We start from the raw sequence: 23347 nt of genomic DNA on the forward strand, positions 1-23347 counted from the left end.
TAGGCTCTTTTTTACTGTACATTTGCTCTGAGTCCCTCAATGCCCACAATTTGTTGTACATACCACAGATATTCTGCTGCTAAAGCCAAGGGATTTCAGCCTTTAAACTGTAGAAAAAACCCCATGTGCAGCACTGGACCAAGCAGGTCTGTGACACTTTCTGGCACTGTAATGAGAGTCTGTTAGAGCACTCAATATTTTCTTTCCTTTCTTTTCTCTTCCTTTCCTTTAAGCTAACATCCTTTTCCTGTGCCTGAGAAGGCAGTTGATAAGAGCCGAGTTCCTGTTCACAGATAAGTTTAGAAGGCAGGCGAGCTCAGAAGTCCCTTGAATAAGCTATATTCCTACCACCTTTTCTTTCCCCCTGTCAGAGACGTCTGAGCCCCACACAGGAACCAGGCTCACATTGTTCAATAGCCACGGACGTTTCCACAGTAGCTGGGAGGGCCGAAAGCTCTTTCCGCTCTTTGTTACAAAATTTTTTTTTATTTTTTCCTTCCTTCTTCCAACTTTCCAGTTAAAGAATATTGCTGGGGCATTTCTGAAGTAATTCAGGCTGAGCTTCAGAGAAAAGAACAAGAGACAGGTGTAACTGGGGGGGAAGAAGCCCAGGATGCTCGCGAAGCTTTTGCTGGTCTGTAGTACAATAGGACTGGCAAAGCTGGTGGAACACACAGCCCATCGTGGATATCGTTATGGTTCTGTGCACAGCTTAAAGCCACGAGTTCATGAGACCTCTGCACACCCTCAGAGAGCTCCTCTGCCACGCCAAGAAGAAGGTTACTGGGAGGCAGAAGGGCTCAGGGAAGATACTCAAGATTACCCTTCAAGTGTGGTCTCCTCACATCAGGAAGAGAGAGGGGATTTTGAAGCTGCGAGCCCACAGTCCCGAAATGGGTAAGTACCCACCATGTCTGTCTTACACATAATGAGAGTGCAATCCCCTCTGATACTTTTATATTCTGTTGATACAGGACTGCTTTTAATAGAGGTTTCTCATGAAAATACATTAGATTTTAGGGGTCAACCTATACCCAAACAAGAATGGTTTAAATGCTTTAACTACACAAACAGAAAGCTGAATTGCCTGTGGAGGATGAAACCACAGATGGGACCAGCTCTTTGCTTAGTCTGAGACAGCAGAATGAGGTTAGGTGTGTGCACATGCCTGGCAGAGGTGAAGCCTCCCAGTTCTGGCATAAACCAAAACATTACCTCTGGCAAAGCAGAGCTAGAGGAAGTTAATTTACTGACTTTTTCTTACCGTAAACCAATGCCAATTATTTCTGCTGAGCATGGCAAACTTTGCCCATTAGCAGAATGTACCTGCCTGCAGACTTGGGCCTTGGAAGTGGAGAGGGAAAGAGAATGGCAGGACATTAGCAAAATAAAAATAGTGAGGAGTAAATATAACAAAGTAAGGAATAATGAATAAGCATGAAAATTACTACAAATTTCACACCCCCATCCCCTTCAAAAGGTTTTCATGCCAGCAAATGTTCCTCATGCTAATCTGTAGCAGAAGAGTAGCCATTCTGAGAGCAAAAGGTATGTACTTCACTAGAATTATTCCCAAACCCTATGATTTGTGCAAGTTTTACAGGGCATGTAAGTAGGTCTCTAAATGTTTAAAATAGATGAAAACCAAGCAGGACAGTGAATGAATCTTTTATAGCCCTGATGGATGGATACAGCAGAGCCCTGTTCAGGAGAGCTGAAACAGCAGCACACTGAGTGCTGTTCACAGCTCAGTGCTTTAGGATGCCCTGGTATTTTTCCCTTTAAATGCTCTTGAGGAAAGGAAAAAAGTGAGATGGAAAGAGACTATAAAACCTTGCTCATGTCATGCTTCCTTTTCAGGCAAACTGCAGTATGCAATCTTGTTTCTAATTTCATCTACATGTAAAATTAAGGCCTCCCTTCCACATGTAACATGTTGAGTGTATGAAATCCTGCTGTCCTTCATACTGCATCTTCCCACAAATGTGTACCCCCCACTAATAGCCCCAAGTCACTTCCCAAAGCCTGCAGGGGTTCACTTCCAGTTCCGTGATGGGTAGTGTTCAATAATGACGTGCTCTGTTAATTAACCAGCTCCTGGTTAATGCAGTTCAGACACTGTCAAAGGAAGGAAACAAGGCCCAAGGGGTACTCTGGGCTTTCCAGTTACACTGCAAGGTGGTAATCATTTGACTGCTGGTTGAAATGCTGAAAGCATTCTGGAAACTCCCAGTACTATGAAAATTCAATGCTGTAAAAAGGCCAGCATTATAGGTCAGCAAGATGCTGTAATATACTGTGCTAATCAGGATTTCTTCCTTTGTTCTGTAGCTCTGTTCAGCACCAGCTTGTCTAATTCAGTTCAACACCAGCTATGACTCACCCTAATTTCCTCCCAAGGAGAGAAATACTTCCTTCTTTTATGGAGATGGTTGCATAATGAGTCAAATCATAACATTCTTCCCAATTATAAAGCTATGTGGATGACTACAGACAACCCAAATCTAGCCTGGCAGTAGCTGTTAGGTATTTATTCTTTTGTAGAGCTGTCATACTTACAGCACACACAAGGCCAGGCAGCTGCTAGGTCTTAGGAAAGAAATTTGAGACTTTGAGAGGAATTATATCTAAAAGTAAGGGGAGAGAGGGTGAATAAGAAAGAACAACACAATTCTCCTTGTAACCACACTCCAAATTCTAAAATGGTTGAAGCAACACAACTTCAGAGCATGAAGTCCCCGAGTGCCTGGCAGTTGCTGTGGCTGCAGTACTCTGCTATGCACAGACAAGATGTTGCCATGAATCTGGTATTTCCTCCCTACAAGTGTGACATATTCCCTGGAAAAAACACCATTGAGAAATGGGGTTTATATCTCTCAAGAGGAAAACAAGAAGAAAAGCATCAGGAGTTAAATAGGAATTGAGAGATAAAGGGAGAGAAAGACATACCATAAAAAAGTGTGACAGATATGCCAAAAAAGCCCAGGATGGTGGAGAATAGTTTTCCACCAAAATGGTGTCTTACATCTACTTTGCTTTTGAAATAAGAAAATACTTCTTTTTCAGAGCTAGGAAACAAGTAAACAAAATCTATGGTAACCTGGTCTTTGTGACGAATTTTTGACTCTCAATATTTTCAAAAAATAAAAGCAAGATGTGTTTTGTTCAACTGCTTCTTATTTTCCCTATGTATTAGGAATAGTGGTAGTTACAAAATATTCCTATATTTTTTAAAAATGTAGAGTATTATTTTTCATGTTGCAGTTATTTGAATAACTGAGACCACCATGACTAAGTAGTCCAAGGTATTAGTCAGAATCCTCTGGTTTCTGTTTCAACATGTGAGATTAAATGACTCATTAGATCTCAGTCAAATGCTTGGATATGTTATTTTGCTAATTCCTCTAAGAATAACAAGATTATTAAGGTAAGAGTTTTAAAATAAAAATCAGTAAGAAGTCACTAGCCTTTAGAGGAAGAACTAGGTAATGGATTAGTATCTCAGCTGTTGCTTGTATTTGAAAAAAAGGAGAAGCTCTGCATGTTCAAGTGGACAAGTGTCTGTATGTGTATAAAATTAAAACTATCAAAAAGAGGGCAATTTTCCAAAGCAAATCAGCTTTTTATACTGCTTTACTCCCCAGCAGCTGTGTCTCAAATGAGCTGACTGGTTTGACTTCAGCTATTTTATTCTACTGCTGAGGTAAATGGATCCCCATGTACCCAAAACTTCCAGCAGAATTAAAAAGGGAAATTAAGAGACCTGTACATCAGGAAGTCAGGCTCACAACTCAGATTTCATGCACTTAGTGTTGTATTTCATTAAAGAAACCAAGACAAATGAAGCATGTAAAAGGCACATGCAGCTCTCACAGTAAAGCCCAAAGCTGCCTGTACCCTCAGTTAGCCTGACCTGTCTGTCAAGTAACACTGTAAACCAGATCACTCAAGCATTCCAGGTTAAAAATAACCTTAGGAAAAGGCAGAGGTTATTTTTAACCTTCCCCCTCAGTAACCACTGATGGAGCCAGTCCCCAGGTGGATGGCTCACCCTGTAAGGGAGAAATGGACAGTGGTGGTGGAATGGGAAGGAGCAGAGCAACTACAGCTGGCTTCCCATCTATCCAAAGTCTCACAGAACTTCTGTGTTTCCAAAAGTGTAATCATTGCCAAGTGGTTTTTCTCCCCCCCCCAAAAAACCCCCAACATCCCTGTTTTGGATTTGCCCTGTGGCTGGGTAGGTGGTTCATTTTTCCTTCCTTATCTTTAATCCACAAACACACAGTGTCATCTCCTGGGATTTTTTTTACAATTACAACATACCTGCAAAAAACGGAAAAACAAGGCAGAAATCTTCAGCTTAAGTAAATCCTTAATTGCATTAACATATTTTGAGGTTTGGACGCACAATTCTGTGAAGACACCCTTGATTAGAGGAAGGTTTCCTGATGTCAGCCAGGTGTGCTGTTATCTCACTGAAACACTCACCTCTTCCTCTAATTCTGTATTAAGAAGCCACAAAGAATCAGGCCTGTTCTCATGACTATCCAGTGTGTCAAAATATGTAACTATCCTCCCAAGTGTACACAAGCAGAGAAAACTCAAATCAGTCTTACTCTAAGGAAAGTCACAACAATGTTCAATCTTAATAGCTTACTATTTTTTGTCTGCTTTTACAGGAAGAATCCATTAATTCAATTAAGACCAGTCTCACACTGACTCACCTATTTCTTTAAAACAAGGCAGGGGCTTTTGTAGGAAGCTTATGGGATACTGAAATTTCCCACCAAAGGGGCACAGAACATATGCTTAAAATAAAACAGTTTGGATGAAGTGCAGCTAAAAGTGATTTTCAGCCCCCAACATCCTGCAAAGCAGTGGAACAGCCATTGAGTGCTCAACAATAGCTTTTGCAGTGCCAAGTGCATCAACAGAAGCAATGGTTTCCTATCAAAGTTAGGCACTTAGCTCCTTTCAGGACTTCAGGAAATTCTCCAATATTTGGCTGTCATTGAGCTGCTCAGCTGCAGGTGGAATAGCTCCCCATTAGCCTGCTTGATGCAAATGACACAGCTCCATTCCATACAGTGCAGGAATTATTGAACCTTCTGTGCCCAAGGGATTGATTTGTTTCACAGCTCATTACTGCAAGTTGCAGCAATTAATTTCTTCAGCAGATAGCAAGGAAGCTCCTGCTTCAGCATAGCCACAGAATTACCATCAGCAGTATCACCACCTGGACCCAACACCTTCCTGCTTGTGTGGGCCAGTACTCCCTGAAGGAGTGATCAGTGGCCAGCCCTGAACAAATCTACCCTCATGCCCCAAACACGGTCAGGGCAAGCCTTGGCGCACACTGCCTGCACCCTGTGCATGTGCCAGTGGGAAGCTTGGCTTCCCAAAGAGTTTTGTCTCCCTGGCATCAGCACAGGTGTGCTAGAGGGTGGCCACTGGTTGCAATTCCTTCTTCCAGATGAGGCCTGACAAAGGAGTGACCAGGCTGTAATAGAGATGAACTTAAGTCTGCAGGAACCAAAGGATAAAACCCAAGTGTAAGGTGCCCTCTAAATGGGCTGTAGAGCTTCCATTGCAGGGGGGAAAACAGAAATGAGGTAATGGCTGTGGGTGCTCTTGAAGAGGAAAAACCTCTTGGATTTACTTCTCTAAAATACTTTGTACAACAGTTGGATTTGCCTCAAAACCAGCTCCCAGCCAAGCCTGCTGTTCCTTGAACTCTTGGACCCAGTGAGGCTCCAAGTTCAGGACTGCATTTGCTCTGAAAGTCTTCACTGCACTAAGATTTTAGGATGTTCTGCAGGACAGGACTATCCCAACTGATAACAGACTAACTGGCACTACTGTTGGAATACACATTGCATTCGACCTGCATTACTTAGGATTCTGGAAGATTTCCAGCATTGTATGGAAATCCACATGTTTGAAACTACCACTGCCACTCTCTTCAGCCCAGTTTTTTAAGGTGAACTGCAAATCAATCAGTTTGCTCTCACTCCTGTGAAAACAAGGGTGTTCCACGGGATGAGACACAGGAAGATCCCAGACCCTGCCTGAGAGGGAGTTCTACTCATCCCGAGGGAAAGATAGAGAAATATGAGAGTTTCTGCTGTCTGATTCTAATACAGGGCTGCTGGCTGCCTGGGAAGAGCTGGAGAATTCACTGACAGACCACCAGACATCACTTACTGTCTGCTAATTAAAAAACCAGTGGTACACTGTGCTGCTTTGGAGAGCCAGTACCTTCCCCAACAGCTGAACACTTTCTGCATTCCATAAAAAATAAAAAGATATGTCTGTCTCAATACAGGCATGCACAGTCTTAGTTTAGATTAATTTAAATGTGGTACTTTACCTCTGTTTTATTGAGGCTGCTTTTTCTTGCCAGTGAGAAATTTGCACTGAGAGAAAAACCAACCACAGTTAAAGCCTCATTCTTATATTCTTCTTCAACTGGTATAAAACAGAAGTCATTCTGTACAAGTCAGTGGAAAATCACTTGTTTAAACTGAAGTAAGAGTCTTCTTCTACCTTCCTATAGCAAATTTAAGCAGGAATTACTGCTTATCTGGTGCCTTTTGTGCTGTATAGGAAAACGTTACAGTCTTGAAAAGTTTTGTGCACGGTCAGTAATAGACACAGGAACGGCTGGGCAGGAGTTTTCAAAGTAATTACAGACACTGGCTTCCTTTAGAATAGAAACCTGAGGAAACTGATGTGTGAAGGACAACCCAGTTGTACTAGTACAGCCAAAGGAATAACAAAACTTATGAAAAAACCAACATCCTGAATTCCTGAAGCTTTTGTTCAGGCAAAAAATTCCACTGACCTAGGAAACATCTAAAATTATGCACCACAGTGCCAATCAAGAGAACATGTAGCAAAGAGAACTAGAGTGTGTCAGTCCCTCCCTGAGCTGGGGAGCTTTACTCACACTCACTCACACGCTGTAATTATCTGTATGAAGAAAAGACACTACCCCATATTCATCTTAGCAGAGTCAATTACTGTAGAGCAGCCATCTAACCTTTTCTCCTGGTTCTTTATTTTGTTTCCTATGATATAAGGTGGTCCAGTCAAATCCTAGAATCAGAGAAAGAACTGCCTGCATTTTGCTGCTACAGTAAGAGCAGAACTAGACCCAATGTAAGAAAAAAATAATTTCAATATCAGTGTTTGAAACTGAAAGTTTCAAATAAAAAGGGCTTGAGCTAACCTACATTTGCTGAATCCTATTTAAATACAGAACGCTTTGTCATCAGATATATTTAACCTCAGACATAAGAATACACTTGCCTCAAAATAAGGCAGAAGTGGACAGATGCATGTGAAGACTCTATTTAATAAGTTGAATTCATAACTAGAATGAAGCCTAGGAAAACTGCAGTCTAGCAAACAAAATTATTAAAATACTTTTTTCCTGGTTTAAATAAAAGGGGATTCATTTCCTTGGAACGTAAACCAGGAAAAGCCACTGAACAAATGGAACATCTGCAGCCCTGAATTCGCTAGGGTTCCCTCAAGCGCTGCTCTAACTTGCAGCATTGTGATAAATGTTACTGTTCACCACATTACAGAGAAGGCTTTTCTGCTCTCCTCACATGAGCAGCTTCTCTGTCCTCTCTCTCCCCTTGGCAGCAGAAGCTTGCACCAAAAGGAAACTGTATTAAAGAGAATAAAAGCAGAGGGTGTTAGGTTGGTTACATATTCAGTGAATGAAGTGACATAGTTACAAAGATGAGAAAAAAATGCAGCAGCAGAACACAAAGCTGCTGTGTTCCAGAAACCAGCCCAAGAAAGAAAGTGCTATTTGTGAAGGAGCAGCTCTTTGAAACTTCATAGCCTGATTCAGAGCCTTTGGTGCCAGAGAAGTCCTGCTTGCCTCACCAAACTTTAGATCAAGCCCTTCTCAGTCTCTTACATTGTTGCACTTAACATTAAAGAACGACGTATTTTCCCTCAAGGTTAATCCCATTAAGAAGTATTTTTAGTTACAGACAGCAAAGTTTCCCTAAAGGAAGCATTTGACAAGTTGCACAAAAAAATGCTGCAACAGAAGTTTCATCTTTGGGCACATGTATCTATTTTGCAGCTCATTACAGACCTTATCTACTTATTTGAGGAAAGAATAAACTTTGGTAAGTTTTATGGAACTCAAAACCTCTGAAAGTTTTTGTGATTAAAACCAAGACATGGTATTACATAGCCCTTCAGCTCCACAAATAAACTTTTAAGATCAAATGAGAGAAAACTAGTGAATATATAGTAAAGAAAACTGAACATACAGAGCTGTGACCAGTATTTATGGAAGTTTTTATTGAGAGCTCATCATATTCCCCCCTTGTTTTTCCCTCAAACTATTCATTCTGCAGAATTCTAGTAACTGTCCAAAGCAGGCATCAAGTTGGCATCAACCACTGATCCAAATTTCTGATACAACATAACCCCTTTCTACAAGTGGGAAGCCCACCATGTACCTCCAACACACTAACTAACATGTTTTGAAAAGGAATCCTCGTGTTTTCTGTTCCATGTCTGTGCACATCCACCCATGCAGGACAGCAAAAGTACTCACTGTCCCACGGTGCCTCAATCTTGCTTACACAGGTTGATGCATGTGCACATTTGGCTTTGATTTGTGTGGCTGACATGACTCCAAGGACTTCTTAGGAAGGACTTGCATATGGTGGGAAAAAAAAATCAGCCCAGATGATGATTTACTGGGTGTGGATTGTTTTCATTAGGAAAGAACAAAACCCTGAAGCCAAAGAATCTTGTTTTAAAAGGAGATTTCCACACTGAATGCAGACTCCTGCCTGGATCTGGCAGGCATCCTGCTGGCAGGGGCAGGGATCCTGCACCTAGCAACGATACCAGTGAGCTCCAGCAGCAGCACTTTATTTCCCCAGGAAAAAAGAGAGGATTTGAGGGGGGAAAAGCCTCTCCCAGCTATGCTTTGCCAAGCACATGAGAGAGGACAGCCCAAAACCGAGCACAAACCAGGTCTCTGTTTTAGAGTTACTTAACTGACACCAATTACCAAAAAGTGACAGAGCCTTATAAAGCCTGGCAGATGTAGGCACACCTCAGAGGCAGGCGTCACCAGAGCATGTGTGCTGGTCTGCTGGTTTTACTGAGTGGTTTTACTGACACAAGCAGAGTGTTGACTTTGGAAGAGTAATACTTCAATAATTATTCAAGGATTTGTCTTCTAGTTCAGTCCCATAAGAACCAAGACTCCCATTGATCATAGGCCCAAAATTTCCCCCAGCCACTTGCAAAGGCCTCAAAGCTACAACTCTTAACAAGTTGTTTTGGCTGGAAATCACAACAAAGGCAGCAGCCTCCTTTCCTGTCCTGCTTTCCCAGCACTGCAGGCTTTGCCAGATTCCTGCCCTTGCTTCTAACAGATGAAGCGTGTTGCATGCATGAGTGCTTGCTGAAATCTCAATCACATTTTCCTTAAGAAACAGGGGAGCAAAACAGGCTATGGCCCAGCAAGCCTGGTGAACTGTTCCCAGCTAGCCCAGGCTGTCTGCCCTTCCATCCTGATGTTTCCAGCTTCCTCCCCTTCTCTTGGCTGCTGCAGTGCCAGCTTCTGCTTTTGCGCAGGACTCGGTTCCCCATTGTTTCACCAACTCCCTGAGAGGGGTAAGCTTTTTCCATATATGCTGATAGTCAGAGATTTGGTTCCTGTATTCCCATTTAAAAATACACTGCCTGAAGTTCAGCTGTTTCCATTGTAGTTATTACTCGTCACTTCCTCCCCCTTCTGGTCTTGGATTTAAACATCAAACTTCAGCCAATGCTACACTGCCAAGTCTTGACTTTAAAGGAAGAGGCTCATCTACACTCTGGGATTAATAGCTGCCTATGTAATTCTGACTTGGAAAACTAATCAGACTATTAAAACTCACTTGTCCGTGCTAGAAGCATAAAACTAAGACTCAAGAAAAAAACATCCCCCCCCCCAATATTATTTTCCTGCAGGTGATGGGAGAAATTATTTTGAAGCTAGCCTATTTAATAAAATCCAATAACTTACTATATTATCTTGAAGAAGTAATACTTAGGAAGATATTATTAATGGAGCTTATGTTGGATTAAGTTTTCAGAAGCAGTCTGCCTCAACCTGATGAGTCAGTCATTAGGCATCTGAAATGGCAGCATGCCTAAAAAGGCAATTTGACATTTAAAGTGACATTAACCTGCAGGTTATCAGGGGTTGGAAATTTCTCCTGCTAAATGAAAGGACTGGAAATGGAACTAATGCATCAAAGTTCAGACAATCAGCCCTTTGGTAACAAACTCAGATAAACATCTCAAACGAAAACAAATGAATTGGGAGTGGAGGGAGAAGGTAGGACGCATTTTCCACTTTCCTCATCATACAGCTGGGAAAAATAAAAAAATAAAAATAAAGGCCCTTCTGCATTTCACTTTTTCTTGGCATTGTTACAACCAGAGACTTAGAGACCTACTTCAAATTCTTTTCCCACGTCTTTCTTCCACTAGGAACTGGTGTTCCTTCACGCAGTCCCGGCTGGTCACATACATAGAAGCCTGCATGAAGGAGAAGTACATTGTCAACTCCCAACAGCCCTGTCTGAATGGAGCCCCAGATTGCCAAAAGATCATGTAAGTGTCCAAATAAAACCAGTTAAGAAAAGAGAATTTTCCCTCAAGTATCTAAAGCATGTTGTCAACAGTATTGAAGCCTCAGCATTATTTCTAGGGGAGTTTTAAACAAATTTGTATCTTCCTTGGTATCAGTGACATTTTGGAATATTTGTTTAATAATAAAACTCTCTCTACACCTTATCAGAATACTACAGAAGTTCAGGATCAGTCCAAACTTGATTGCAAAGGACTCTATTACAATAAATCTAATGCCCGGACCCTTCCTCCCCAGGTACAGGACAGCTCTGAAGCCAGTCTACCAAGTGAAACAGAAGGTTTTGAAGTCTTTGCAGTGGAAATGCTGCCCTGGATTTATTGGCAAGGACTGTGAACAGCGGGGTAAGCAAAGCTGCAGAACAAGTATAGGAATGAATGACTAAATGCAAGGCACAATGGAAAGAAATGAGTTTGCCTAAATTTTTTCCCTTTTTTCAGAATTTTTTTTTCAGTCTGCTATACCCCAAATCACTGATACTTCGAGGCAAGGAGTAGTACTAATTAGCAGTTAAATAGCATTAGCTACTTATTCTTCTGTTAATAGCACCTTTGTAATCTTTACTCATGGAGAAAGGTATTCATTTGCTGGGGAGCCTGTCAGATGTCCATCTAGGCAAGTCCATCTAGGAATGCCTAAATCCAGGTAAAAACTGCTGACATCAGAAAGCAACACTAGGATGTGAAATGCCCCTATGGTCAGTTCACAGGATGAAATCATCTGGCTCAGGAGATCACAAGGTGTCCAAGTTTAGAGGAGAGGGCAGCATTCGCTCTGCAGTCTGCATTGCTGCTCCTCTCTGCTTACCCTGGCTGCAAAGGGACTAGCTCCTAGAGCAGGGAGCAGCTCCACAGCACAGGCAGGAACAGTGCCCACACCGTTACTTCCATGAAAGCTCCAGGAACAGCCTTTAGAGTGAACTACTGTAATCCATTGCACTGTTGAATAAAGCACCGTGGGCAGCAGGATGAGGGAGAGGATTCTGCCCCTCTCCTCTGCCCTCCTGAGACGTCACCTGGAGTCCTGCATCCAGCTCTGGGGTCCCCAGCTTAAGGACATGAACCTGTTGGAGTGAGTCCAGGAGCACCTTAGTTATGGGGTCAGGCTAAGAGAGCTGGGGCTGCTCAGCCTGGGAAAGAAAAGGCTCCAAGGAGACCTTAGAGCACCTTCCAGTACCTAATGGGGCTACAAGAGAAATGGAGAGGGACTTTTCACAAGGACATGTAGTGCTAAGACCAGGGGAAATGGCTTCAAGCTGAAATAGGGCAAGTTTAGATTAAGTATGAGGGAAAAATACTTTACTGTGAGGGTGGTGAGGCACTGGAACAGGTCTCCCAGAGAAGCTGTGGGTGCTCCATCTTTGGAAGTGTTCAAGGCCAAGTTGGATGAGTCTCTGAGCAGCCTGGTCTAACAGGAGGTTCCCTGCCATGGCGAGAGGGTGGGAACTAGATGGTTTTTAAGGTCCCTTCCAACCCAAACCATTCCATGATTCTATGATTTGTGCAGCTGCTAAAAAAAAAGAGAGGGGAGACAGTGTGGTTTAAAAACTGAACGGTGGTTTAAAAATGGCATTGGCAGGATTTAGCAAATAATACTCAAAAAGCAGAATTTAAACGGATTTAAGAATTTAAATGCTATGAAGGGAATTTAAATGGATAAAAGGTAATTCCCATTTGCAATTAAGGCAACCATAACAAAAAAGGCAATCGTGTGAAAATTTTTGCACAATCTATGTCTAACTCACCTACAGACTCCACAGATAAATATCTCTGTAGGTTTAGCTTTTCTTCACAGATAGCTTCCAACTGTAGGTTGATCTCTAGGTGGTGAACTTCACCCATAACGTTGGAAAGATATTATCAAATGTAGTGCAACTAGTTTAGTCTCTCTTTTGTTACACCCACTGACCAAAACCAGCTCCTCCAGCATTATCTCCTCATTTGTGTAACATCATTCACTGTTGGTGCCACCAGAATGTTCAGGTAACTGTGGAACAAGGGAGAGTAATTTGCAGATCTTTAGATGGGACCCCCAGAAAAGAAAAAAACCCCATCTATTTGCAATAAACTAATTTCTTATGAGCAATAACTTGGCATGAGTTAAAAATCCCCACACTACTGCATAGCACTTCCAGGTATGCAAAGTTGTATGCCAGTGCAAGGAAAGTAAATTCTCTAGGGAAGGTGTTCTTTCCCAAGGAAGCCTGTCTCCGCACCAGTTACACAACACATGAAATTCCTCTGCATGGCCTTGCTAAACGGTAGTACTTTCTGCATCTAAAACATTTTCACAGCTGTATCATATCTCAATTGCAGATCCTAATTTTATTCTGGTGCCAGAAACTGAAACTGAAGGACAAGAAGAGGAGTTCTCAAACCACAGTATGTGCTTGAAGTTATTTTGCTTGTCATCCTTTTACCTCTCAGTCACTGATCAGAAAAAAACCAGAAAAAAAAAAGAAAAAAAAAGAAAAAAAAAAAGAAAAAAAAGAAAAGAAAAGGAAAAAAAAGTGTTGATGCTGCAATTTTAACCTGATAAGCTATGGACAATGTCTCTAGTGAAAGCATTATCTGGGAAAGCTTTGAAATGGAATGTTTATTGACATATATGAGGGCTTTTGCTATAACACTCTGTGAACGCTCACAACAAAGCATCCCTAAGTTTCAAAGCTGTATGGCAATCAGTGAAAGCCAGCTGGTGCAGAGCCCTACACCTTTCAGTGGCACGGATGTTAATCCCTTGCTCTGCAAAGTGGGTTCACAGGACAGCACACCATGCTCACAAATGTACCAGAAAAACAATCCACTGAAAATGCTATTTTAGAACGGCTTCCCAGTAGCTCTGAGATTACCATTAGGTACCATAGGTACCACAGATTTGTATTTCAGGCACTCCACCCTACCAGTCTAAGTACCAAGGACCTTCCCTTACTACCTGGGAAATGGTGTGGCTTGCAGTGCTATTAATTATCTTCCAGCAATTACCTTCAGGGTAGTATTGCACACTTTGAAATCTACAGCTCAAATTCGCAAGTATTTATTTAGAAAGACATCAGTTAAAGGCCCCCTCCATGAGTCAGCTCTGAAACTTACACACTGTGCTCCTGAATCCTTAGTGGAACGCCTCAATTGCTCTTTCATCCTCTCCTTTTATTCTAGGCTGTTAAACCTTGCCATCCTTTCAGTCCATGGCTTGAAAAGGGTTAGTATTCCAAAACACTTTTATGGCATAGTGAGATTTCTAATTAAGAGCATTTTATTGCCATCACGGCTGTTGTAGCTGAAGTTCTCTGCAAATATTTGAATATATTAGGCTTTTCATCACTGTTGAAAAAAATCCTTGCAAATTAACTGCAATTTAAGGTGCCATAAATTAACAGACCCCCTAATTGTCAGTGCAAAATTTTCAGAGTAAAAAACAGACAGGTGTTCTCAGAGGTCTTGCATGAATACCTGTCACCTGGTCGCTGCACTCTGTTGCATGACTTTGTTTTTCTAATCTTGTGACTAGTGTCAACATCAGTGGATTCAAGAGAATTGTTCGAAGTCATTCAAAATCATGAGGCTTTACTGGATGATCTTCAAAGTGATATTCATCAAGCAGCCAGCACCTTAGGTGACTTACAGAGACTATTTGAAAACAACGGTACAAGCATGGTGTTAGAAGTGAACCAGAGCAATTCAGGTGAGAGGTCTGATGCAGAATTATCAGCCCATGATAAGCCCTGTGAAACCACACAGAAAGAAAACATGAAAGCAAAAATACCCTGATATTCCTTGGTCTGCTGGTTGCTTCTAAAAAGAGAAAAAAAATGGGTGCAATCCTAATGGAAATGAATGAACCAAAGAGTAACTTGAAATGGGCAATGAGAGGAAAGACAGAATTCAGAACATTCCTTAATTACAGAATAAAGAGGTTGCTTAAAATTTGTTAACCTCACTATTCTGCTTCTATGGCTTCTTCTCTTCCCTGGGGATGCAGAGTTTAGACCTGTTCTTTTCCCATACTCATGCTATATACTCTAATGTGTGGAATAGCAGCCTGGTGTTACATGAAAGAATGAAACATTTGACCCATCTCTAGAACATTATTTCTACTATATACAGGAGTGGGAAAAAAGAGCTGCTGAATTTGACCTACCATAGTGAGCCACTGGCTTGCAGAAACGTTTTCTAAGGACACAGACTATGGTACTCAGTGAACTTTAAGGCACTCAAGTCTGAACTTTAAAGTTAGAAACTGAACCTTACAATTCCTGTATAGTACAGATACTTCATAGATTTTCTAATTTATTTACTCTTGACCTGGAATATTAAGCTGTTAAGATGCTGTATAACTTTGTGGAGTTGAAAGCATGAGAAAAAGGACATTATGACACAGTCAAAAAGGAAGAGCCCACCAACTAAGAACTGTTGGGAAAATGGACAGTTATGGCCACTGGCAAAACTGCCTGTCCAGGTGTTTCAAAAAGCATCATTTTTAAGACATAAAGGGGGAAGTCAATACATATCCAAGTTATCGTCTGCAGACTCATAGACACCATGTGCTTTATAGTAACCTTGATTTAACGCTAGGCTATTTTTGCAATTGTCAAAATTTATCATGAGGTCGGATTCTGGGGATTAAGATGGCAACTACTACAGAAAAATTCATACTTGAGTTATCCTACCTAGGTTGTGTCCCAAAAGCAGAATTTAAATTTAATTAATTTTTTTTTTCAACTGTATTAACAGATCATCAGTGGAGGCTTCTGCAGCAAGTTTTGTTTCCTCATGTGGAGAATTTTCTAAGGAGACATTTTAACCCAATGTGGGCAAGCTTCAACAGAAGCTTACAGAACCTGTCCAACATAGTAAGAAACCTGTCCCATGATGTGGAAGCCAACAAGAAAAGCATAGAAAGATTCCAAGAGAGCACTGTGCCCAAAAAGGAATTTCAGGAGCTGGGAACTAAATTCGAATCAAAAATCCAAGAAAACACAGTGAAAGTTGATCAGGTGAAAAGAGATATAGAGGACCAAGTGCACATGCAGCAGGCTAATATTCACTATAATCTCAGCATGATCAAGGCAGATACTGACACAAAACTCAAGAAGCTTCATAAGATACAGCAGACACATTTCTTAGCTTTGAACAACAGCATAGCAAACGTGAAACAAGAGCAAAACCTTCTTGAAAATAAATTGGAGGCTTTGAAAAAAAATTTAACAGAACTTTCTTCACATTATGGTCCCAAAGATGTAAACAGCCAATTAACCAGCAGACAAATAAGGGAAATTCTGTCAGGCCATGCAAAGCAGCTTAAAGAACTTCACATGGACTCAGACGTGGCCTTTCAGAATATTGAAGTTTTAGGGAGGTGGTTTAAGGAGTTAAAGAAAAACATCTCGAAGTACAGGCCAGAAGATCTTACAATAACTTTAGCTGAGAAATCAGTTATTATGGAAGAGAACAATGCAGCAATGGAAAGGCAGATATCAGAGCTCAATTACACTCTTTCAAACCTTCAGGAAAACTATTCAGATCTACTGCGGTACATGGAGGAATGTAATTGTCAGAGGATACCTTCTGACGCTGATGTACTGGAGGAAGATCCACAGAATAGCACTTATTCCCTTGAAGATACCCAGTCAAAGGATATGAAGCACTTAGAGTCAGTTTTTAGAGATCTCTTCAAGAGTGAAATTGAAGAGCTCTCCTCAGCTATTCCATCCATTCATCTGTCTCTTAACCTCCGTCAAGAAGAGAACAGACAGCTTCAGTCACAGGTTACGGCTTTTTCAGAAGACATAGGCTTGTTGAAGAAGAAAGATGAAGAAATTCATCGCCACATCAAGTATCTCAACAGTTCTTTTAGCTCTCTTTTGAAAGATGCAATGCGGCACGAAGAAGCACTGGAGGCTTTACTGAGACACGAATTCTTGGATGTCTTTTTTGAAGATGATTTTAGTAGCCTAATACCATCAGTATTTCAGCTGCAAGAATCTCTCAGACACTTCTCAGATAAACTGCAAGAACAAAATGTGACACTACAATCTCTTATGAGGAGATTTCATCCCTTGGAGAGAGGTCACCAGAATAATCACGATGCTCACATGCCTCCTAAGCACCCCAAGCAGGAAACACAAACCTCCTCTACTCTACAAGAAGTCAGTAGTCAACGCAGCATCATAGAACACATGGAACCTAACTATGAGGCTGTCAAGGATGACTCCTTGGATAGCTCAGCTTATAATGATATCATGACTCTGAAGAATGATATCAAACACCTGAGCCTGGCAATCAAGAGGCATGAATCCAGAGGTGACACAAGTCTCTGCTGCAATCATACAATAGCAAATGCAATTGAGCCACTCAATGTTTCTGTAGAAACTCTCTCTGCAGATTTAGCAACCATCAAGCGGAATCTGGAGGAACATCTGTTGACTTTTAAAAAGCTATTTGGAAGTAATGAAGAATTAGTTGCCTCAAATGTAAGTCTGGATGTTATAAAGATTCAGTCAATGCTGAACAGAAAAGGGAGAAGGCAACAGAAGGGTCAAGACAAGCAAAGAGACAAGAAAAGGCCAGAGAAGCACAGAGAAAATACACAAAAAACTGGGAGAAATACAGTGCAGACAGAACTTGTGGAAAAAGGTGTGTTCTTTTCTTTTACCTGCTCATGTGCAGGTCTAGCTTCTTTCTGGGCCCTGCTACAAGTTCCACACACAGAGCATATTAGTTATGAGAACTGTCAGGTATCTCGTGGAATGCTAGAAGAGAAATTCTGACATTACTTACATCCTCCCCCTCCACCAAAAAAAGCAGTTTGAGTGAGAACCAAGTGGATATTCTGCTGTATTTTGGTCAAAGCCAATAAAATTACACCTGCTATAGCTGCTAGGAAATTTGCCTTGAACTAAGCCAGCTTCAGGTGTTTAGAAGACAAATTTTGTTTGTAGATGCTCATGTTAATGCAGTAGCAGTTTCCTCTTTGGAAGCTGATGTAGAATGCTTCTTTTTCCCTGTTACTTTGTTACTTGAATCTGGAAGGAGTGTACTCAAAGCACCAAATCCTTCCCAAGGCAGACAGACACATTAAATGAATTGCTATGATTTGCACAAGTGGAACTGGCAGGACTGACCAGAGAGCACACACTCTTTTACAACTATGTCTCAGAGACAAGTTTTCAGCTTATACTTCACTGGGACTGGCCAGTTCCCTTTCCCTGTAAACCTGTGACCATAAGCATCTGGTAATTACAACCACCACAGCTTTAGCATTGGCTTTTATGATTGTAGCCCTTGGTATGGACAAACAACATAGAAAAAAATCAGCCCCTTTAGGCATCTGTGCTGCAAAACTGTAGTTGAGCCTGAATAAGCAGAGAATATATTCTTAACTAATTTATTTTTAGGACAGTAAAAAAGTGTTATTTGTTTTTCCCCGGGTGGTCCCAGCATTATACTTTTCCAAGAGTTTCAGGGAAACATTGGACCTACTCCAGTGCACATACCCATTTCCAGTGTCTAGCTTTGCAAAGCAGCACACAAAAATCAGGCCTGACAGGGATTCAACTTATCTCCCATCCTGATGATCCTGGGGAGAGAAGAGCGCTCACTCACTGCTAAAATCCTGTTCCTCTTTCTTTTTCAGACTCATTGGTGGCATTCCATGTGGGATTCTCAGAAAGAAAGGATAAAGAAAAAACCGTGAGGTTTAATGAAACGTACCTCAATTATGGAAACAGCTATTTCTCTGAGCAGGGCCACTTTAAGGCACCACACAAAGGTGTCTACCTGTTTGTCATCTCTGTGGAGTTCAGCTCAGGACCAGCACTGGGACAACTCTCCTTCAGCCGTGGGTACAAAAGAACTCTCTCGAGCAGTCAGAGGAAAACCCCACACGGAAACACCATGACTACTTTTGCTATGGCAGAAATGGAGAAGGGGGAGACAGTGTGCTTTGAATTGCTGCAGGGCTCTGTAGTGAAACGAAGCCCACCTGGGACAACTATGGGTGGATTTCTAATATCTAAAACTTGATTAGTGACATTTATGTTTTATTAATCTCTTTGCATAGATGCAACGGATGCATTCACTATTGCTTCATCTGTGATGTATTCAATGCTACCGCATGTGTTTAAACATAGCACTACCCTACGTTTGTCTTCATGCTTCTTTTCTGGAAGTGTTTGGCTTTTGATTAGTTGCTTCTGAGCAGCAATGGGATTTTCTTTCAAGTGAAAACCTAATTGTTTGGACTTCAAATGTATCAGCACACACATTCCCAAATCCTTCCAATGTGAGAACTGCACACAGATGTTTTGTGGGACTTTCTTCACTTAGAACACAAATTTCTCCTTTCCCTTGGCAAAAGAATATTCTTCCATAGCAAATACCCCACCAGTGGCAAGGAACAGATTTGAGGTAGGACTGCATAGAGCAACTCTTATATTATGTGAATGGTACCTTAAAACCCAGAAGCCAGGGCAATTTTACCTTTTAGTTCTCTGTGGACCAAAGACTATCTTGGAAACTTCTGCAACTCACTCCAATGTTTCAGACTGTGCACAACAGGAACACTAGAAGAGATCCATCAAATCCAGTAAAATTCACTCTATTGCCAGTATTTGCAAGCAAGGATCTCGTAAATGGCCAAGTTTTTGTTTCTGGGACTGTGATGTAGTTCAGCTACACTGCAAAAATTTAAAGCATTGTTAAGATGAGTTACATTTACATTTAGACACTAGGAAAATGTCAACAGTATTTAAAAAGTATTGGTGAAAATGCAGTTTATTTCTAAAGTTAATCCTGAAGATTATAATGAATTCAGCCCAGAATTCAGCATTTAGTAAGTATTTTAAAACCAAGCAAGCAAAACTAAAACCAAAAGGTAAGCTCGTTGGTCTGTTGTCACTGCTGAATACAAATTTGTAATTAGAGTAAACCAAAGAGTAGAATTTTTGAAATATGGAAGGTTTTTTAAATTTCCAAAACTTCAAGGTGACCATGCCTGGTCATGCCTTAAACTTTTCTTCTGTCAAATAAAACTTCCCAAAGACTTTCACTTTAAAGAAGTTCAAATATTGTGTTATTTTTGTCTATCCTAATACCTTACAAAGCAATATTAAAACAATTAAATTTGCCAAAATAAAATGCACTTTGAAATTCCCAATATTTTTGAAGAAGATGTAAATTCTTATGATGTAAATTGTGCCCTTTTAAGGTAGCATTTTTTAACAGATATCTATTCTGCTGTTAAGGAATTTTCTCCCCACCCACCTGCATTCTAAGCAATGTTAACTATTATCGATTGTTAAAAGCCCCCTACACATCGGTACCAACACACACTGCACTTAAGGCAACAGTCTGACAAGCAGACAATACGTATCTTTTGAAATAAAGCTACAAAGCAGTTTCAGCTACTGCCTTACAGAGAACATTGTTTTCTCTATCCTGAAAAAGCCAGGAATACTAACAACTAAAAATGCTCCTTATCTCCTCTGGCCAATGCTGCTTCCCAAAGATGACCAGGCCAGGTGTCCCTGTTCTTCTAGGATGGAGCCATGGCTCACATTGCTCTGCTGCAGGCACAAAGTGCCTGCAAGCTCAGTATCATCTTCTGTCCCACAGATTGCTCAAATATCTGAGGGAAAGAAGACAAGAATAAAATTGAAGAGGTGAAATGAAGAAAAGCATCAAATTGTTAAGATTAGGTTCTTTCAGTATAAAGCTACCATCCTGGGGTGACTCAGATTGGTTTTTACCAGTGTTCCTCCAATTCCTGACTTTTGTGATGGCAGCACTCTGCAGAGCCAGGCCCAGTGTGCTGCCTAGGTCTGGATGGCTCAAGGAACACCCCATCTTAAGTGCACACCAATTCGGCAGCCACCAGCCAAGTTCCACAAATAAAGACAGCTGGGGAATACGTATATGTTACATATGGGGGATATGATATGCAGATATATTTTAAAACACTTTGTTTTTAAAGCTTCAACTGGAATGAAAACCATACAGCTACTTGGAAATGGACACAGGAGGTAGTAGAGAGCATTGCAATTCATCCAGTCAGGACTTCTACACATTTGGTGTCCTTTCTTGTGCTTACCAGAGTTTACTTTTGTTGAAGAATATGCCAGACAAGTTCAGAGAACATTGACTCCAGAGTGAACAAAATGTTAATTTAAAGATGTTTTCATATTTTAAAGACGTCTTCAAATATGTGCTTAAGTTAGCCATCTGCATACACAAAGACACACTTAACTGGAAGACTGATTTTTTGACTATGAAGCAAAAAATTAATGAAAGACAATGGGTTAAAACACTCTGCTGGCTGCATAAGCCAGGAAGACTGACTTCCTTCTCAAGCAACAAGAGAAAGATGATTAATCTACTGGGCTGTGGTTGTGTTTGTTCAAAGCAATAAAGCAGATTTTTCATAAGCCTCCATCTAAACCACTCCTGCATTTTTTTGGTGGGATGGTTGGTTGGGCTTTTTTATAAGATTAACACAGCCACATCACCATGACCTGCATTTTTAGGCAAAGTAGAAGAATCAATTTAATGAAGATAATTTGAAATAGAGCTATTGGTTGGCTCAGTGGATTTAGGAGAACTTCCAAACATGAAAAACAACCTGAAGATGACCATACACATTGGGAAGAGTTGTCTGCAAGAGCTTCCGTTTCCCTCACAGCAAACTGACTAGACTAACACATCTGATGGCCAAGCACCAATAGGCATAGAAATGTGTGTGCTCACTCCAGGATACAGATATAAGTATTGTCAATCTGAGACTCATATTTAAAACTAAAACCTTCCAACAGCTTTTAGTACTTCCTAGAAACCTGCAAGAAAACATCGATTGCCACTGCTTCAAGTTTCTGTATTTCCAGACCAACCACTAAGCTTTATAAGGTAGAAAGCTGTGCATCTTAGTGCCTTCACGGAATTATTTTGTTACTGAAACTTCTGTTGCTTTACAAATGTCAGAATCTTACAGTACATTTTAAAATTAAAGTCTCCTAATTTTTTTTTCTTTTCCATGAATAAGACAATCTCCTTACTGTACTCCAAATTCAAGTACTGCTTATATAATATATAAACAATTTTACTTTCTGTAGATCCAGCAATGCCTGAATTCTGCAGATAATATCCACATCAAGCCAGAGTCTGAAGCCCATGGAGGTCTCCTCATGAAGCAGACTCAGGAGGTGGTCGGCCCACAGTAGTGGTTCTTTCAGTGCTCAGATTCACAGCTGATACTGATTTACTGCATTAACATCACTGAGAAAGACCAAAGCAGTGTTTTGGGGAAGAGGAAGATAAAACTGCAGAAGGGATTAAGGAAATTAAAGGAATTATACTTGATCCTTTCTGAATTTAGTGATACTTCTGCTAACTATTTAAAAGCTTGTGATTCAATTCGCTAACTACTCAGTTTGCTTTTTGGTATGCTCACAAAACATCCCTGTGGTGTGTTTGCACATTTCACTGGATGCTGCTGTTTCACTTCTTAGATACTGATGCAAACTCATCAGTAGCTTATTTTATATAGGGGTCAAACACACCCATATATAAAGGAGAGCATTTTGATATTTATTATTAGCAGGCAGAACTGGTTTTCACTTCTCAGAACGCCCCAATCTTTTCCCAAATCCTTTCTTTAGGATACAGCACCACCCCGTGGCCATTTCGCGAAAGAACAACTGGAGAAAAAGCTGCTCATTAAAACACGACAGGTGCAAACTCCCCCACAATTTACATTATGTCCTCCTGCAACGCTAACATGAAATCCCAGTTTTAAAGCCAACCACGACCACTGCAACCAATGAACACATTCCACAAACAACACAATAGCCACAACCACAGGACAAAGGTTTACTTTGCCAAGATACTAATTTAAGGAGACCAAATCTTTGTGCAGTCTAACTTCCTGGTATTATGTATTAAGGAAAGAAAGGTTTGAAACTACATCATCTAATCTTTCCACTGCACTTTCCAGAACTCTACTGCAAGAATTTAACGCTTGATTGTATAGGGAAAACAAATAAAGGTTTATAATTATAATATACTGGCAACAGTTTTTATGATATCAAATATTTATAGATATCAAACCTTTCTAGCTACTGTAAAAATATGTATTTAAATCTAAGATTATTCCTAATTAAAGGAATAAAAAGAGAACAGAAACTGATCTTAATTCTTCCTCCTTGCAAACTAAAGGTGAACTCTACGGAGAGTAGAAGCCAATACACTTCTGCAATGAGAAATTCTGACACTTTATATAATTGTGTACTCACAGCTGAGATAACCCCTTGACTGGTCTTCACTTGCTTGAATCATAAAAACCAGAGTAAATTTAGCAGGATATACAGAAGCACCTGCATATTTTTGCAACAAGCAGTACGTATGCATATTAAGCTCAAATCTCTTAATTTGGATACTATTACACAAAAAGAACATTGTACACAGAGGGAACAAAAAGCAATTACAAAATTCCCCATCCCTTTATTTTTTCTCTTTTTACTTGGTAAGCTTGAGGCAAATTTATATGGATAAAACCAACATGTAGTGAACTTGCATATGTTCTAATAAAAGTATTTGATTTTGACTGGCTTCTGGCTTTGCTGTAACACAGGGATAAAAATCAGGAGAAAGACACACTTTTTTACTG

The 23347-nt window shown here is 40.6% G+C and overlaps 1 protein-coding gene across 2 annotated transcripts; it reads left to right on the forward strand.

The window, feature by feature from the left end:
- Positions 1-316: 316 nt before the first annotated feature.
- MMRN2 (multimerin 2) lies at positions 317-23284 on the forward strand. 2 transcript variants are annotated; one of them, XM_010400849.4, is made up of 7 exons: positions 317-897; positions 10531-10653; positions 10928-11034; positions 13006-13071; positions 14201-14374; positions 15424-17325; positions 18326-23284. In XM_010400849.4, exons 1-7 carry the CDS (start codon positions 614-616, stop codon positions 18712-18714), a joined length of 3045 nt encoding a protein of 1014 aa, XP_010399151.2. In that variant the 5' UTR covers positions 317-613; the 3' UTR covers positions 18715-23284. The 2 variants fall into 2 exon arrangements, with proteins under 2 accessions (XP_010399151.2, XP_010399152.2); XM_010400850.4 differs by lacking the exon at positions 14201-14374.
- The last annotated feature ends 63 nt before the right edge of the window (positions 23285-23347 follow it).

This window comes from Corvus cornix, chromosome 6 (genome assembly GCF_000738735.6).
Source record: "Corvus cornix cornix isolate S_Up_H32 chromosome 6, ASM73873v5, whole genome shotgun sequence".
NCBI lineage: Eukaryota > Metazoa > Chordata > Aves > Passeriformes > Corvidae > Corvus > Corvus cornix.